Source organism: Homalodisca vitripennis, chromosome X, assembly GCF_021130785.1.
Source record: "Homalodisca vitripennis isolate AUS2020 chromosome X, UT_GWSS_2.1, whole genome shotgun sequence".
NCBI classification, from domain to species: domain Eukaryota; kingdom Metazoa; phylum Arthropoda; class Insecta; order Hemiptera; family Cicadellidae; genus Homalodisca; species Homalodisca vitripennis.
The window spans coordinates 62,509,512-62,526,915 of record NC_060215.1 but is presented as its reverse complement, the minus strand read 5'-3'; the positions used below and the strand labels follow the sequence as shown (position 1 = coordinate 62,526,915).

The 17,404-nt window shown below is 35.7% G+C and overlaps 1 protein-coding gene across 1 annotated transcript in view; it reads right to left on the bottom strand.

Annotated features, from left to right (window-relative positions):
- Positions 1 to 648: 648 nt before the first annotated feature.
- LOC124368521 overlaps positions 649 to 17,404 on the bottom strand; it is a 55,285-nt gene continuing 38,529 nt past the window's right edge. The window contains exons 5-6 of the mRNA XM_046825763.1: positions 9,769 to 9,982; positions 649 to 1,080 (exon numbers count right to left, since the gene is read on the bottom strand). Coding sequence (XP_046681719.1) covers positions 9,791 to 9,982 — 192 coding nt within the window. The 3' untranslated portion in view covers positions 649 to 1,080; positions 9,769 to 9,790. The remainder of the gene's footprint in view (positions 1,081 to 9,768; positions 9,983 to 17,404) is intronic.

Below are 17,404 nucleotides of genomic sequence, written 5' to 3'. Positions count from 1 at the left end.
TTATGACAGCTTATTATGGCTTTATTTATACCCATCTTACCTGTAGGTTGATATTGCTTGGTACATGTGCAAACAACCAGTTTACAAAACGACTCATGTCTTATTGTGTGATATATGTGTGATTCTCAAATTGAAGTGGGAAAGAATGGTGATAATTGGAGGAGAAATATTGTTAAAAATGTTTGATAAGGTGTTACGTATGATATGAATGTATACACTTTAGATTTTGGAAGTTTGCTATACTAACGTATTTTGTCTCTATTGATAAATATCTGACAATTATTTATGACATTTGCATTTTTAATTTCTAAACTTCATTGCTGTTTTCTTCAAAACTATCTTGTGATAATAAAAGCAAGATTTAAATTTTTTCATTACTGTAGCAACAACTAGTCTCTTATCAACAACAAAGTTGATCAGTGAGCTTAAAAGGCGATTCAGGAGGGATTCTAAGTTCTAAATTAGATTTTACATTTATTTTCAAAAATGTACTCAATGGAGTTCCTCAGTACCAAAGAAATCCTGTATATGGGAGAGGACATATAGGCCTGCAAACTCTAAATGCAACTCTCTTATAAACTTATCAAGTTAAAGTAATTTTACTGTAAATTTGGTGTATTTATGAGTTTGGATAAACAATAAAGCAAATGAGAGCAAATGGCTTTATTTTATTAAAAGTATTTATCTCCATAGTTCTCGTCTGCAACAACTAGTATTTGTAACGTTTACATGGAAGTTCTTAACTAATCTGTGAGAAAATTCAATAAAAGTTTGTCTTAAATCAAAGAAAACTAATTAAAAACAATATGATATCTTGAGTATGAACAGAAAATGATTAAATATTTGGATTTGAATGTTTTAGTAATAAGTGCTTTGTTCTGAATCATCCCCATACATACACATTTACAATATAAACAAGCTAGGTTCTGGAAACATAAGCACCTATAAACACAGATAAGAAAACATAGTGTACAGTAGGTAGTGGAGTGAAGACCAGATGCTGGAGACCCCTGCTGAGTGCTGGGGAGTGATGCTAGTCGGGGTTGCGAGGCTGTCCATGCCCTGCTGGCTATCTTGCATCTGCAACACAAACCAGCCTTAGCTGTGAATACCTTTGAGCTGTTCTTAAGTATGGATAGCTTATACTTATACTATGCAGATAGTAATGATATAGGCATAGGGACGTATTATTTCTCAATCTTCAAAATTATCCGACATAAATGAAGTGCACTACAATAGTATTGGCATCCAAATTGGGCTATATAAAGCGTTATTAATACTGCATTTTTGGAAACCTTCGTCAAATCCCATTGCGTGTTTTTTCTAATGCCACCGCGTCCTTGCACATGCGCAGTATTACCATGCATGTTACTACGTTTGTATTTATCTTGTGTTATGTTCAACGATGTGAAATATTTTAAATAGTTTATAATTATTTTCTTATTGGGATATAGTTCTAGAACTATTTATAGAACAAAACAACAAATGACACCCTAAACCGTCTATTAAAAAGCAACTCTGTGAAAATTATAGCGTATACAATAGAGCGTCGATTATCCGAAAATCGGTCATCCGATACACCGGTAAACCGAAAGCCAAATCACGCCGAAATTTACGATTGGTCAGCTCTATCCATCTTAAGTCGTGTATTATGATTATGAAGGCTCTTACTGTCGCCGGATCCTAGAAGGCATGTGTGCTTGATATTCAAGTTCATACTTCAAGTTCATACATAGATAAATATATTGCATCGATAAAAATCGCATGATATATCAGCAGATCGGCAGTGTGATTTATAGGATCTATATAGTCTACATTACCATGCCACTAAACACGTAGTGCCGCTCACGGATAGTTCCTCTGGCGATATTAAAAGCCAGCAAGAGCACAGATACAAGAGCCTAACGATGACGTTGATGAAGATAACATCTTGGTTGAAAAAGGTCCAATCAACTTTTCACCTGTTTCTGAAGTGGAAGTATCTGACATCATCAGATCTATAAAAGCAAAGGCTTCTTCTGGCTTCGACAATATATCATCGAAGCTTCTTAAATCATGTACGGAGTATTTTGTTAGGCCACTTGCTCATTTTGATAAATTTTTCGTTTGAAAATGGCCTGTTTTCCTGACATTTTAAAGTTTGTCTATAGTGAAGCCGTTACATAAAAGGGGACTGGTTGAGGAACTTGATAATTTCAGGCCTATTTCGATTGGATCGACATTTTCTAAGGTGTTTGAGAAGGCAGTTTTGATAAAGGTTAACGGCTTTCCTGGAGAGTAATAAAGTTATGTTTGACAAACAGTTTGGCTTTGTCAAGGGAGGCTCAACTGTGAAGGCAATGTTTGCTCTCTTGGATAAAGTTGTTAAAGCTCTTGATGAAGGACAGTTTTTCTACTGGTATCTTTTTTTGATTTGAGAAAAGCATTTGACATGGTTTCGCATGAACTTCTTTTGCAAAAGCTTGACAGAGTGGGTGTGCGTGGCTTGGCAAATCAATGGCTGTCATCTTTCTTGAGTCAGCGTAGACAAGTTGTGGAAATTCCATACGTTGACGTAAATACTAGGAAAAGATGCTTTTCTGACGAGCAGATTGTCAAGACGGGTGTGCCACAGGGCTCCATACTTGGACCCTTCCTCTTTATTTTGTATGTGAATGACCTCAGCAGTTGTGTTTCGAGGGGCTTGTTGTGTGTTTGTTTGCTGACGACACATCACTTGTAATTGATGAGTCTTGTCGTTTCAATATGGAGATAAATACGTTTGTTCAGTGTAATTCAATAGTCCAGTGGTTTCAGAGTAATGGTTTGGCCGTGAATACTGATAAAACTACATTGCTAGATTTTTCAATTTCATCAAGACGCAATGACTCTTTGAGTGTTTGGGTTGGCGATACAGAGGTTTGTTCTGAGCAAATGGTCAAGTTTTTAGGCCTAATTGTCGATAGGAATTCTTAGCTTCTCCTTTCATGTAAATCATGTCGCACGTAAAGTCTGTGCTGGTATTTTTGTTCTTCGTAGACTTTCATCTTTCACGGGCACCGATGTGCTTCTAACTTCATATTTTTGCATTAGTTTATCCCTACCCTTTCATACGCTGTGGAAATTTGGGGTTTTGAAAATTGCAGAACAAACCATGTCTTTCTTTTGCAGAAGAAAGCGGTGAGAGCTATTGCTGGCATCCGTCAATCAGAATCCTGCAAATCACACTTTAAGAACTTCAATCTGCTTACTTTTCCAAGGTATATATATTTACCACACATTGGTCTTTTTTAAGCAAAACCAGGGCATTTTCGAGTCACTAATTCCGCAGTCCGGACACTGTCTCAGAAATAGCAACAAATTAAATATTCCCCCCCCATGCAACCTCTTTTTTCAAACATCACTGTTTTTATAATGCCGTAATTTTTTATAATTCTCTTCCTGTGGACCTAAAGAATGTAAATGATATAATGGTCTTTAAGAGATCACTGAAGGCTTTTTTAATAGAAAAATGTTTCTACACCCTCAGTGAATTTATTCGAAATAAAATAGTCTGTATGATGATGTAAAATTAATTAGTTTTTTAATAATTGATTAATTATAAATATATAAATATTAATAATTGATTAATAATAATTTTATAGATACAAAACTGTACATGTGGTTTTTTTTAATATTTATGACGCAATCCAATGCATGTTACATGTCTGATGGAAATAAAGGATATTTGATTTGATTTGATTTGATTTGAAAATCAATTAAGAAGCCTTCCAGTACTTTGAGACTGGCATTAAATGGTTGGAACAGCAAGATGAATGCGATGCTGTGCAGCTGCTGTATTTAAAACACCTACAAGGCTTAGCGGCAAAAAAACTGATGTCAAAGCTTAAGAAAACAGACATGTTCAACTTTGTTGTATCATAAGTATCTAATTTTGGAATGGTTTTGTACTCTTCCTATTTTATCTTATTTTGAGTAAATTTTGTACTTTTTGTACGATATCTAGTTCACTGAGCCAAAATTGTATTTACTGTATGTGCAATCCCTATTTTATGTGTTACCTTCACATAATATTTTATACTTTCGTGTGATATTAAAACGTGCTATTGTGTGTTAATAGTCCAAAAATGTGTTTTTAGCTGTCCCGCCCATTCCCCTACAAAAACCAGACGTTTTTTACAGTGGTGTTCGATTATCCGAAAAATCGGTTATCCGAAAACCCCCCTGCACTAATTGTTTCGGATAGTCGACGCTCCACTGCAGTTCTACTATGCGTATCATTACATTAAATTGTACTTTCCATTAATTTTTAGGTTTAAGAAAAGAAATGAAAACCATGATATATGAGAGGTAGATTTGTATCAGTAACTTTCGCTCAAGACTAAGACTGAACGAAACTACGATAGGTTTAAAGGCACTGCGAACTCCTCGAGTCGGCGAGGAACGTGACTGCGCGTGATCTAGGTAGTCGTAGTTTGGTCTTTGTTTGATAGATCTTGCATATGTTAGGCTTAGAAAATTATCATTAGATACAGAATTCTGAGATATTGCCAAATACTATCACATGCTATATGTGATTATGGAGAATAAACGTGTTTATTAGGCCAAGTTATACTCGTATATTAGCTGCATACCATAGCTTCATGCAATTTAGGGTATGTGACGATGTTATGTAATGCTAGAAGTAGCTTTTTGTTTCTTTATAGTGTTTATAGGTTTTTAAATGCTTCAAACAATTTCTTGAAAATTTGGTCCATATTATGCAAAAATCCTGTATCTTTAAAAAATAATTTTCACAAAAGACATCTACCTTCCCCCAATTGATGAATTTATTTAGCCCCTACGAAACTAAAATTTTGGATGCACCTCTGCGCATGCACACACAGACGTTTCATGACCTGCTATCACAATGTTTTCTCCAATATCAGGATAGCAACAATAAAAATTTGACCGTATGACTTAAACTTTAGGGCCTTCATCAAAGAACCAGAAAATTACGAGTTAATAGTAAAAACGCGCTTCCTACTCTGAAAGAGGAGCTTCAATCGCACTCGGTACTCAGAATGCAGAACCCAAGTGCTCATATATACGAGGGCTATCCAGAAAGCAGATTACGCTTTGATATAAAAAAATATGTATACATTTGAAAGTGACACTAAAATGCTATTTTTCAACATAATCACCATACAAGTTTAATCACTTATCATAGCGGTGAACTAGTTTTGAAATTATAGCGCAATTCTGCCGCCCTAGACTTTAACCAAGTAGTCACACCCTCCCGCAGTTCCATGTCGTTATCAAAGCGCTGCGTCGCTGCTGGATACACGGTAGCCGTCACTGGGTGCAAGGTCCGGACTGTAAGGTGGATGTGGAAAGACCTCCCACTTAAAATTATTCAGGACTTTTCGAGTCCAATTTGACGTGTGTGGTCGGTACCCATCTTGTATAAACCTTACGGTAACCTAACTTCTGCGTAACGATTTTGTGTAACAAACTCCTTGAAATTTGAAGAAAACTAAGTGAGAGTTCTGTTATTGTTAATCGACGGTCTTCTTTAATCTTCTCATCGACTTCAGACACAATTTCATCGGTCACAATGCTTGGTCGTACACTTTGTTCGTCATAATACACATTAGTTCGGCAAATTTTAAACGTAAGCATCAACGACGCACTCCACCTTCAGTACTTACATCGTTCCCATAAATGCCACAGAGTATGCGATAAATCTCAAATGGTTTATTACTCTTAGCCAACAAAAACCGTACTACCGACAGCATTTCACAACTCGATGGATTTACAATTGCATCACACATTTTAAGCTGTTATTGTAAAACAACAAGGAGCGGCAATAACATCTCACTAGCACGGCTGAAAATCCACTTAACGGAGTAACGCCTTAACATTAAAACTGCCGCAATTGAGCGAAACGTAATTTACTTTCTGGATTCAAGTTGACGGACTACTACTAGAATACCGCATTACTAGATAACGAACGAATGGAGAGAAGTTCTGTGCCAAACTACAATTAGTGATTCTTGGCAGACGGCTTCTTTAAGAATTATTGCCAATTTGTGTATTTTATTAAATTACATCCTAGAAAGGACATGGTAATAGTTTTCATATAAAATACTTAATATACTTGGTGGAGTTATTATTAAAATTCTTCAGCAACGGTTACGCTTAAAAATTTTTTTGGGAAAATGTCAGTACCGCTAATATCTAGCTAAACGAGTCACTGGTATGTATAGAATATTGACTGTCGTGTCTGACATACAGAGCTCTGGCGTAGCTAAGGGGGGACGGCGGGGGCGGGCCACACCGGGTGTTACTTTTCTTGGGGTGACACCCACCCGGTCTCTAAACTTTAAGAACAATTAAAAAAAAAAATAAATAAATAAATAAACAAAATAAATCGCTAGCACAAAAATTTATTTTTGGGGGATTCCTTCACTAGCACTAGCTCAGCTCTATGTATAATTCAGGGATTCCCGCAAAAGAGCCTGACGCTGTCGTGGGGGAGTCCCCGTCCCATACTCGCGATCTTTGACGTTTCAGTTGCAACATTTCTCATTTGTCTTGTGAAGTGTGTTGTGTTTGGTTGGCGTGAATGGTTAAACGTGTGTTATTCTATTAGTGATATATAATAAAAAGAAAAAAAATGTATTATATCCATGACATTTATCATGTAAAATTTATTGCTTTTTACTTTCTATGGGTTGACACCACCAACTCCCGCACCGGGTGCCACCCAAGGTAGCTACGCTACTGAATCACAGAGTACACGTACATGATACCATACATGTACATACTTATATAGTCATAATAAGCAATAAATGATGCCCTGAATTACGTATTACTTCCAATAGCAGTAATCCACATACAAACATATACTGTATGCAACGAGCACCATACTTATGCTGTATGCTTTGTAAGCACCAATACTTAACTCATTCAAGAATGGCATATTACTACTCAAGGTATGAGGCAGCACCTGTTTTCATACCTTGCATAAATATAAAGTTTGTCCTCTGTAAGACACCAATAGTTGACGGATTCATAACGCTCCCGGAGAGCGTTGTGGTAGGGGAGGCTTTCGCCTGCTGTTGCCCCCACTGATCACTATAAAATAATGGCTCTGGATTTGCATGTCGGGACACAGACACTTTTATTACTTCACAATGAAGATTGGGGTGGGGGGTGGAGGGGGGAGTCGAGTACCGCCTTTAATTCCTCGTTGAGAAAGGAAACAGATGGCTGCCTTAATCTTCTTGTTTTATGCTAACAAATAAAATTATTTTAACTTCGTTTTATAACTTCCTTCAATCTACGGTCGGTTTCGTATTGGTTAAAATTATTTCGATTTCTCAAAAGAGGGTTCTCTACCCAGTTTTTTAAGTGTTACTGCATATTTTTCATTTCGGCATACTATTTTTACAAACGGACACAAAGCTATTGAGGAATTCACAATCACATGTCACGAATGGTATGACTGAACGTCCTCTCTGAATAGAACATAACTTAATTATAACAAGCATGTTAAGTATTTTATAAAAAACTTACATGGCCTTTCTGAAATATAATTTAGGCTAATCATATACATAATTTGGAAATCATGCTGCAAGAGGTCGTAAATTCTGCAGACATACACTACTTGTAGTTCGGCACATAGAATCCCTCCATTCGTCCGTGGTCGAGTAATATATATATATATATATGAGAACTTGAGTTCTGAATATTGTGAGTACCGAGTGCGGTTGAAGCTACTATTTCAGGTTGGGAAGCGCGTTTTTAACCATTTAACTCGTAATTTTCTGGTTCTTAACTGAAGCGTCGGGACTGCAAGTCAAACGGACAAATGGTCAACGTTTCATTGTTAATCTTATCTTGATATTGGAGAAAATATTGTAATGGTTGAAATTACGACTACGACTCCAGGAAAGTCTCAAGAGATGTTATTACTTTGTATTGGTTCGTATATTAGCTCATGATATATTTGGGAAATTCCAGTGACGTGCTAGGCTGGCGAGTCAATATATAAAAACAATAAGACACAAAATTTTCCTTTAACTTACCAACGTTTGGTAGTAAGCAATAGTTCAAGAATTAAAACATGACGTTAGTTAGATTTACTAACATCTAGGGTAAAATAATGCCTTGATGTCAAACATCCAGATAGCTACTGGTTGGACCCTCACTGAGTTCCCTCTTCTAATAACGGTAATTTGCATATTAAGGAAACATGACGAGCTCCACTCCAATTTTATTGCACTTGGTGGAGCGAGGGGAGAAACTTTTTGATTATTTCTGAGGATTTCATCACAGAACCAACAGTAGGTGTTTTCCGCCATTTTTTATTAAACACTGCGGATACAGGTCGTTATCCGGCAATAAGATAAAATATCATGCGACACAAGCAGAACTCTCTTTTAACTATTTTTTCAGTACATAAGATAAGGCCCGTACATAAAATGCTAGGGAATTTCGTATATCCCGTACCTCAAGGAAGCGAAGAGGAGCCAACCACCTTTAATGTTTTGTAATGCCGCAAGCGGTGACCTCAATTGATCGAGTAACAAATATTCCTGAAGCTTGTTTTAGAAATGCAAACTTAGTATTCCGGCAGGCTGGACCCAATCTGGATCGTATTAGAATTACATAGATAGTAAAATCAGTAGAGGCAGGCATTGTCAAATAAAACTTCACATTTGTGATATGTGTAAACTCCGCATTTAATCAAAACTCACTATGATTCCTATTTTTTCTTTTTATTTCTTGCTTGTTCAAACTATGAGCTTGTTTTGTATTTTCAAGGAATTCATCGTTATACGAGCAACATTCGTTTAGGAAAGCAAGATATTTAGTAACCAATTCTTTTGGAGCATTGATAGCTTTAGATTCAAAGCAGAAACGTTCGATTGAAATTCAGGATAGTTTATAATTCAACGTCCATCTACAGAAATTGTATGGGGCGCCTTCACCAGAAACGCTTAACTCTTAACTCAAACAACTCGAGTAAAAACACACCAATTTGAATAAATGAACTGACTGGACTGTACAAATCCATGATCCGTAAGTCGGCACATGTATATTCATGAGACCCAGGAAATGTATACTCCTCCCCTTGTTTTCCATCAACACATGAATCCTCCATCACTAATCAGAAGCCCAATAATCACTGAGCTACCCAGCTGCGGTAACTATTATTCCCACCCAACCTCCACTTTACTTCCGTCATATTCCAGTGAACTTTTAATTTCAACTCATGTTAACTCAATATCAAACTGGCAATATTTCTGTGAAGTTCGAGTTGTCACTAATGATCACTACGAGTCCACTTTACTTCCGTCATATTACACTGTAATTTTAGTTTTGACTAATTAATGTTCACACCGAATATCAAACTGGCAATGTTTCTGTGAATTTTTAGTTGTGATTAATGATTACTCTGAATCCGCTGTATTTCCTGTAATACTGGTATCGTTAACCAGTTGCGTAGACAAGATTTTCTTGAAGGGAGGAAGGGGGAAAGCGTTATGGAATTTATACATATGGAAAGTGGAACAACCCCAGCAAAAATTCAAGACTGTGAGTTATATCAAGTATTACTTAGATGGTTTCCAAATGTTTACTTGTCACAACGTTAAGTATATCTTCCAGACTTCATGGGGTAGGTTTTAACTAAAATAGATCATCCCCGGCTACAAACAAGTATTTGTTACCAGAAGTTGGAAGCAATATTGCCGGTGACAAAGATAAGTGTAAACTCATATATAACCGTGTTATAGTTACCGATTTGACGTGTCTACAATCGTCATGTTACACTGATCTCCTCCTCCTCTTCGTTGTTCTCCTCGAGTCGACGGTCGGCGCTAGCGTCACTCAGGTCAGGATGCGGGTTGTTCCTGTTGGGCAGGGTCTGCTCGCGACTGCCGCCAGCCGCCAACAGTTCCCGCTCTTTGCAGTTGCGCCACTTCATTCGCCGGTTTTGAAACCAAATTTTCACCTGCAATTCATATCTATTAAATTGTATATATATACAAATATATAAGTCAATGTCTCTTTTTTACTCAAAATCAATAGTCATTCCAAAATAACAAAGACAAATAACATGTGTAACTTACTGAGCTACTCAATACGTCGACGTCGTAATGGTTTTGTATATTAGGAAAAAATCTATTTTATTTTCAGGCACACTCAGATTATATAAAAAGCATTTATACAGAAAATTTAACCAGAGCTGTATTAGCTTCCCATTTTTAAATTTAATACAGAATTTCGAACCAATATTTATTTTCAATTTGGTTTGTTAAATTTATGCCTGTTAGTGTTTTTTATTCAGACATTTTTACCTCATTGACATTTAAAGTGGAAAGGTTGTATAATGATGCTTAACAGTTTTTATCTTATTAAAAGGTTCTTTCCAGGATACATTCAGGTTTCATAAATATCGTTTCAAAATATTGATTTCAAATTTCATTACAACTGACATAACATCGTGCCTAGATAAAGACAAAGATTTTTTTGTTTTGAAAATATCTGAGAAAATATATTTTTACAATTTCAGTACAAATAAAATTATGGACATACAGTCCATTCAGTGCCGTAGACTGTAAGAGAAAATAAAAACGTATTTTCATTTGTTTTTTAAGGATTAATTAATGGATGATTTCAAAAATTAGTTGAAATAGTGTATTATATATATATATATATATATATATATATATATATATATATATATATATATATATATCTTTGTGTCAGTGAACATTAACCAACTGGCTAGGGCTAGGAAATTGCGTTTTATCATGGCATTAGCGTTATCGTCTTGGTCTCAAACCACTGCCTCAGTCACGCTAAGAATGGGCAAATGGTTAATGATGATGTGAAACAAACTTTAGATTTTAATCTTCTTAATGTTAGTGTCAACGTTAATGTTTTAATTGTTGTTGTCGTCTAACCTCTATGTTCAGGGAGTGTCGTTATAATATCTTTAACGCTACTCAAATATTCACGGAGTCCCCAGTAATGCAAATAGTCTTGCACAGTAAATGCAAATGGAAGTACAAATCAAAATACCAATATCGAGGTTACAATAGGTAGAGAATGTCATGTTTAATTGCATTCTTTGCATTTTATTGTGCACTTCTCAAAACTGTATACAGCCGGTTTGTAGAACTATTACGAGATATACCTTTTAACTATACTAATACCTTTTAACTGAATTTAAATAGAAATCAATGTTCCCTAAACAGAAAAAATAAATTTTCAGTACATTTGTTTTTTTTTCAACGGTTCTTACAAACAAGGTACCACGGTTATAATTTTTTGTGGGATACATTTTGCACATTATTTATTATGTAGGTTTTCATTCAATTTGACATAACACTTTTAAGACAGACACGGTTTTGAATCAAGACTTACAAAAAATTTAATAATCAAAGAAAAATTACTTAAGACAAACAAGAATTAAAAAATTAAAATACTAACCATGTTTTGAAGAAACTATAAAGAAACAAACTAAAGAATTCAGATTTATTTTTGGATAACGTTGTGTGTTTCTTTCAAATAAAAATCAAATTCCTAAAAATTATCAGAGATTTTCCAATACGCCTTGCGAGTTTATTTTCCAACTTTAAAGCCCACATTCTAATCTGAATGGTTAATAATGCAATAGTGAAATAAATAAACACAGACATTGGATGACTATTCCTAAAATAAATTTGTTAAACTAAGCATACTTAACATTCTTTCATATTTTAACGCGTTACATTTATTTTGAATGTATGTATGATTAATACGGCTGAGATTACTGAGCTATAAGACAAATGTAATCAATATTCAACATCCACTATCGTCATATTTTATCTCAAATAAAACGTTTCACTTAAAGTAATGTTTAAATTTAAAAAATAACCCAATGTAAATAAATAGAACACAATGGCTTATGGCTTCGGTCCTAATTAGGTGTGTGATAGATTCCATAAACAAAAAATTTGACTTTGCTTAAGCGTCCTAAGCACTGAGTAGTGCCTTGATTTTGAATTCTGAAATATTTAATACTGAGGTGTGAGCAATTAAATAAAAATGTATAAGAAATTGAAGAATTAATATTTAGATTCCATTATCAATCAAAACAAGTAGACCTGATTCTAACAAATAAATGTAAAGAAACAATATACAACATGTAATGTTGAATACAACAAAGTAGCCTTGAAATATTTTATTAAATATTATTTCTAATGTATGTATAGTGTCCTTATTGAGTGAATATAAAATAACTTTATACATAAATAAATATATATAGTATCAGCGTACATACTAATATGCAAAGCGAAGATAGCAAATGACGCAACATCTCATGGTAAATCGGCTTCTGCCTTCCTAGATTAACTTCAAAAGCTATCCCTTAAGCAAGCTTCTAATAGTATATCCTGTAAAAATTGTGTAGAGGGCAATTTTTATGAAATAACGATATCTTTCTAAGAACGATTTGGAGATTTAAACAGTGAGGGGCCAGGGATTGTATGAGGATTGATTGAAAGGGATACATATGTTGCTGATATTCCACATTCCACCCCATTACAACTCATTCATCTCATATGTGATAGAGCCTGATGTATTCACAGCCGGTACGCGTGACGTGGGCGTATGTAGGCCAAACAAGACATTTAAAAGTCTCTTTTATGAAGTTGATTACTCCAATAAAACTTAAATGGTTTGGTTAACGCATTGTTTATCTACTACTAACATCTTAACAGAGCTATGACATCTAAAATTTTGCTACGATTTTGGAGTTGATGAACGTAAGGTCTGAGTTAGTACCACATTTAAGTAATTTGTGTAGCAACCCATTCGAGATTATAGTATTTGTCGGAACTGAACCTGTGGGGATGTTTTTGGAGCAAGACAGTACTAGGAGGAAATTCTGTTGTTAATAACTCTACTTGTTTGATAATACTGAGTCCTCTTTGTTCTTTGCATTGCTAACCATTTGTAGCGCTCTGAACAATGCAGAAGAATCGACTAATCTGTCCCAGTGAAGACTGTGTGTGTCCACCAGCCCGCGAACTGGAGAAGGGCTTGCATACGTAACTATGTGTTCGCAGCAACTCGAGATACAGGGTTAACAAGGCAAGTAGATATCGACTAATCTGTCCCAGTGAAGACTGTGTGTGTCCACCAGCCCGCGAACTGGAGAAGGGCTTGCATACGTAACTATGTGTTCGCAGCAACTCGAGATACAGGGTTAACAAGGCAAGTAGATACCGACTAATCTGTCCCAGTGAAGACTGTGTGTGTCCACCAGCCCGCGAACTGGAGAAGGGCTTGCATACGTAACTATGTGTTCGCAGCAACTCGAGATACAGGGTTAACAAGGCAAGTAGATACCGACTAATCTGTCCCAGTGAAGACTGTGTGTGTCCACCAGCCCGCGAACTGGAGAAGGGCTTGCATACGTAACTATGTGTTCGCAGCAACTCGAGATACAGGGTTAACAAGGCAAGTAGATATCGACTAATCTGTCCCAGTGAAGACTGTGTGTGTCCACCAGCCCGCGAACTGGAGAAGGGCTTGCATACGTAACTATGTGTTCGCAGCAACTCGAGATACAGGGTTAACAAGGCAAGTAGATATCGACTAATCTGTCCCAGTGAAGACTGTGTGTGTCCACCAGCCCGCGAACTGGAGAAGGGCTTGCATACGTAACTATGTGTTCGCAGCAACTCGAGATACAGGGTTAACAAGGCAAGTAGATATCGACTAATCTGTCCCAGTGAAGACTGTGTGTGTCCACCAGCCCGCGAACTGGAGAAGGGCTTGCATACGTAACTATGTGTTCGCAGCAACTCGAGATACAGGGTTAACAAGGCAAGTAGATATCGACTAATCTGTCCCAGTGAAGACTGTGTGTGTCCACCAGCCCGCGAACTGGAGAAGGGCTTGCATACGTAACTATGTGTTCGCAGCAACTCGAGATACAGGGTTAACAAGGCAAGTAGATACCGACTCGACTCGATGATCAATTCATGTATTCATGCCGGACTAACAGATTGTAGCTCCCACGATGTAGCACTGGGGCGCGGGGCGGCACGGAACGGGTAAACAGACGCTGTGGTTGTGTGCATTGGCTCCCCTAATGGACTGTGTTCACACTGTAAACCTCGACAACACACAAAAATATACCCTTACACGATTGATGTTTTGACTTCTGGACGAGCGGGCACGGCCGGGTTTCTCCGATATAGTGCTGGATCTCCCCGCCTTTCCTCACCACTTCGCCCTGGTCACCCCGTGCCCGATATCAGTATTAATTCTTCACTTTAGCAACTGATCAATAATTTGAAACTAAACAAACAATATGTCAATGTAGATTATAAGGAATAGCTCACAATACAAAAACAATTTTCCAGGTTAGTAGCAATCTACAACAAAAACGATCGTACTAACCGAAAAATGTATGCCCGATTGTTAAATGAACTACAAGACTAATAATAGAAATGGCTACATTATTACTAGGTATCGGACCGTGATTTTCGAACTATTTCACAGAAACATCAATGTACAATCACAGCTAGTTAAGACTGAAGTCGTCGTGGTCCGTATTCTAGGAAATACAATACGGTTCTGTTGGTTGTAATTAATAAATTATTATGAACCTCACACTTTTACAGAGGGAACACAGTGGATGATAAATAATTAAAGGATAGCTCATGAACAAATTTAAAGTAGTTCAGAGCTTTATTTTGCATCTCAGCGGTTAAGTTCGGAACCCTTTTAGCGTAAGTTATTTTGTCACTGTCTGTTTTATACAATTCCACAACGTTAGACATTCCGTGGTGATTTGGCATAAAATAGTATTAGGTGTGAAATAGTGTAAATTTAGTTTTGTTTATTTAAGTTTTAACCCAAAGGTTTGAAAAATAATTGTCCAATATACCCAATTCTCAAACGTATGAACTTGTGTATATATATATATATATATATATATATATATATATATATATATATATATATATATATATACAAGATTTCTCGACATTTCATTTAGTTTTTTTGTATTATTTTTAATAAATTGCTTGATTTATGTGGATTGCAGTAAAAATTTAAGCTACAGATTTAAAAACTATATTATTTCTTTACTATTATCAGTAATACATTACATTTTTATTTGGTTTCACGTATTATGACATTATCGCTAAGTTCTCATATATAGAATACAATTATTTTATAATATACAATGTATAAAAAACGTTCGTTTAACAAACATTGTAATAGTTTTAATTTGCTCAAATTGTAAGAGTGAAACTCTTCACATTATAACATACAACCTAATTGTTTATTACATTAGTATCTTGTCCTTTGCTTTCTTATGAAAACTTCTCATGAGGAGTCGATGAAATATTGTAAGTATAATCCAGGTAGTGACATGACATATCTTATCATACGAGAAGAGAAAACTATTGGTACAAGATTAAATCTAAAAAAAACCTGAAAAGTGGCGATCATTTTATGTTTTTAAATTGTGGGTGTCCAGTAAGCTTTATACATTTTTCACATGTGGTTTACCAAAACTGTGATTCAAATGTTTTGTTAGCTTAGTAAGTTATATAAATATAATGCGCCCAAAATGCGTCCCTAACAGAATTCAGACCGTTCAACGCAAAAATTATTACAGTGGTCTTGATTCTCTACAAGATCGTCCAATTTAATTTTAAATTTTTTATTGTACTCTTGATCTGGTCTTATCATGAACTTAAAGATATATTTTATTTTGTAAAAGCTCGGACCCCTAATCCTGACGGGTCATGGCATAAGAAGTAGTCTCATAGGTCATAATAAATGTAGAGTCTTATTTGTGTATAAATATACCTTGCACACATACAATTTATTGTTAAAATATATTTGCTTATTGTTTTCCCATAAAGAGCTAATCCATTGATACGATAATTTTTAGTTTTAATTTAGTTAGTCACAAATTTGAGTGTCTCAATTTAATAATTTAGACACACAAGTTGAACCGCTTTTTCTTAATTGGTATGTTGAAAAATACAAGAGCGGAATGAATAACTTATTAGAAAGATTATTCTTAATTCGAAATAAACGCTTAGTATAAATTTAAGTAAGCCGAACAATATTTTTGTTACACTTGATAAAAGTATATACGAATTATTAGAAAGAGATTAAAGAAAAGAGAACTAAATAAAGAGTTTCTACCCCGGAGCCGTTTCTACTATGTTTATACCAACTTAAATCCTAAAAATGCACGAGTTACAAAATCAGGAAATGGATCTAACTTCTTTGGTGTCTTATAAGCGCTGGCAGTTGGACTGGAAATTGCAATTACTTGGCTCTATTGTCTAGAAATCCTCACTCTGTGTACACTTTCGGCGATCTAAGGTAAATGTACAACAGAAAGCAGTGTAATACAACTCGGTACAACAGTGTAATTCTTTACGGTTCTTATTTTATTTAATCTCTTCACGAGATGATCTTATTGTGATTATATGAAGTATTATGTTTTTGTGTAAACATCTAATTTGTGGAAACCTGGGACAAAAAAGGAGCTAGTTAAAATTATGTACATATGGATGTGTGTTTATATCGCGTAGTTGCCACAAGGATAGCGTAATTTCGCTGGTACGTGAAATGTAATCATAAAATTCGCTTATATGGATATGTGTGTTCGCATCACTAATTACCACATGGATGATATAGTGTTGATGAAACTTAGAATATAGTTATGATTTACATTCCGCCCATATGAATGCAAATGTTTGCATCGCTAATCACCAAATGAATGGGCTAATGTTTGATGAAACTTTGAGTGTGGTTGTAATTACAATCCTGCCCGTATGGATAGGTGTTTTCGCTAATAACCACATGAACGGGCCGGGCCAATTTTGCTGAAACAGAATTGAATTATAACTAATGTTCTGTCCGTACGGATGTGTGTGTGTGTGTGTGTGTGTGTGTGTGTGTGTGCGTGCGTGCGTGCGTGCGTGCGTGCGTGCGTGTGTGTGTGTGTGTGTGTGTGTGTGTGTGTGTGTGAGTTCGAATCGCTAACTGACACATGAATACGAAAATATTTACTGAAACTTGGAACGTAGTTGTATATAAAATTCAACTGGTATGGATGCAAGAGTTTGCATCGCTAATTACCACATGGGTAGTCCAATTTCTCTGAAACTTGGAATTTACTTGTAATTTTGCCATTTATTAATTATAATATAAAAGTACGTGTGTTTAATACTAGTTTATTGGTGTCACTCCCGAGCACAACACCTAATCAACATGGGTAACTCAGGTTGTAATGTAGTTAGTAAAAAGCAGGCACAAAGTACGCAGTGCCACTGCGTAAATAATGCTCATATTGAGTGATACAAATTAACACAGCAGAAAAATGTTCTGTGACCTTTTAGTTCAA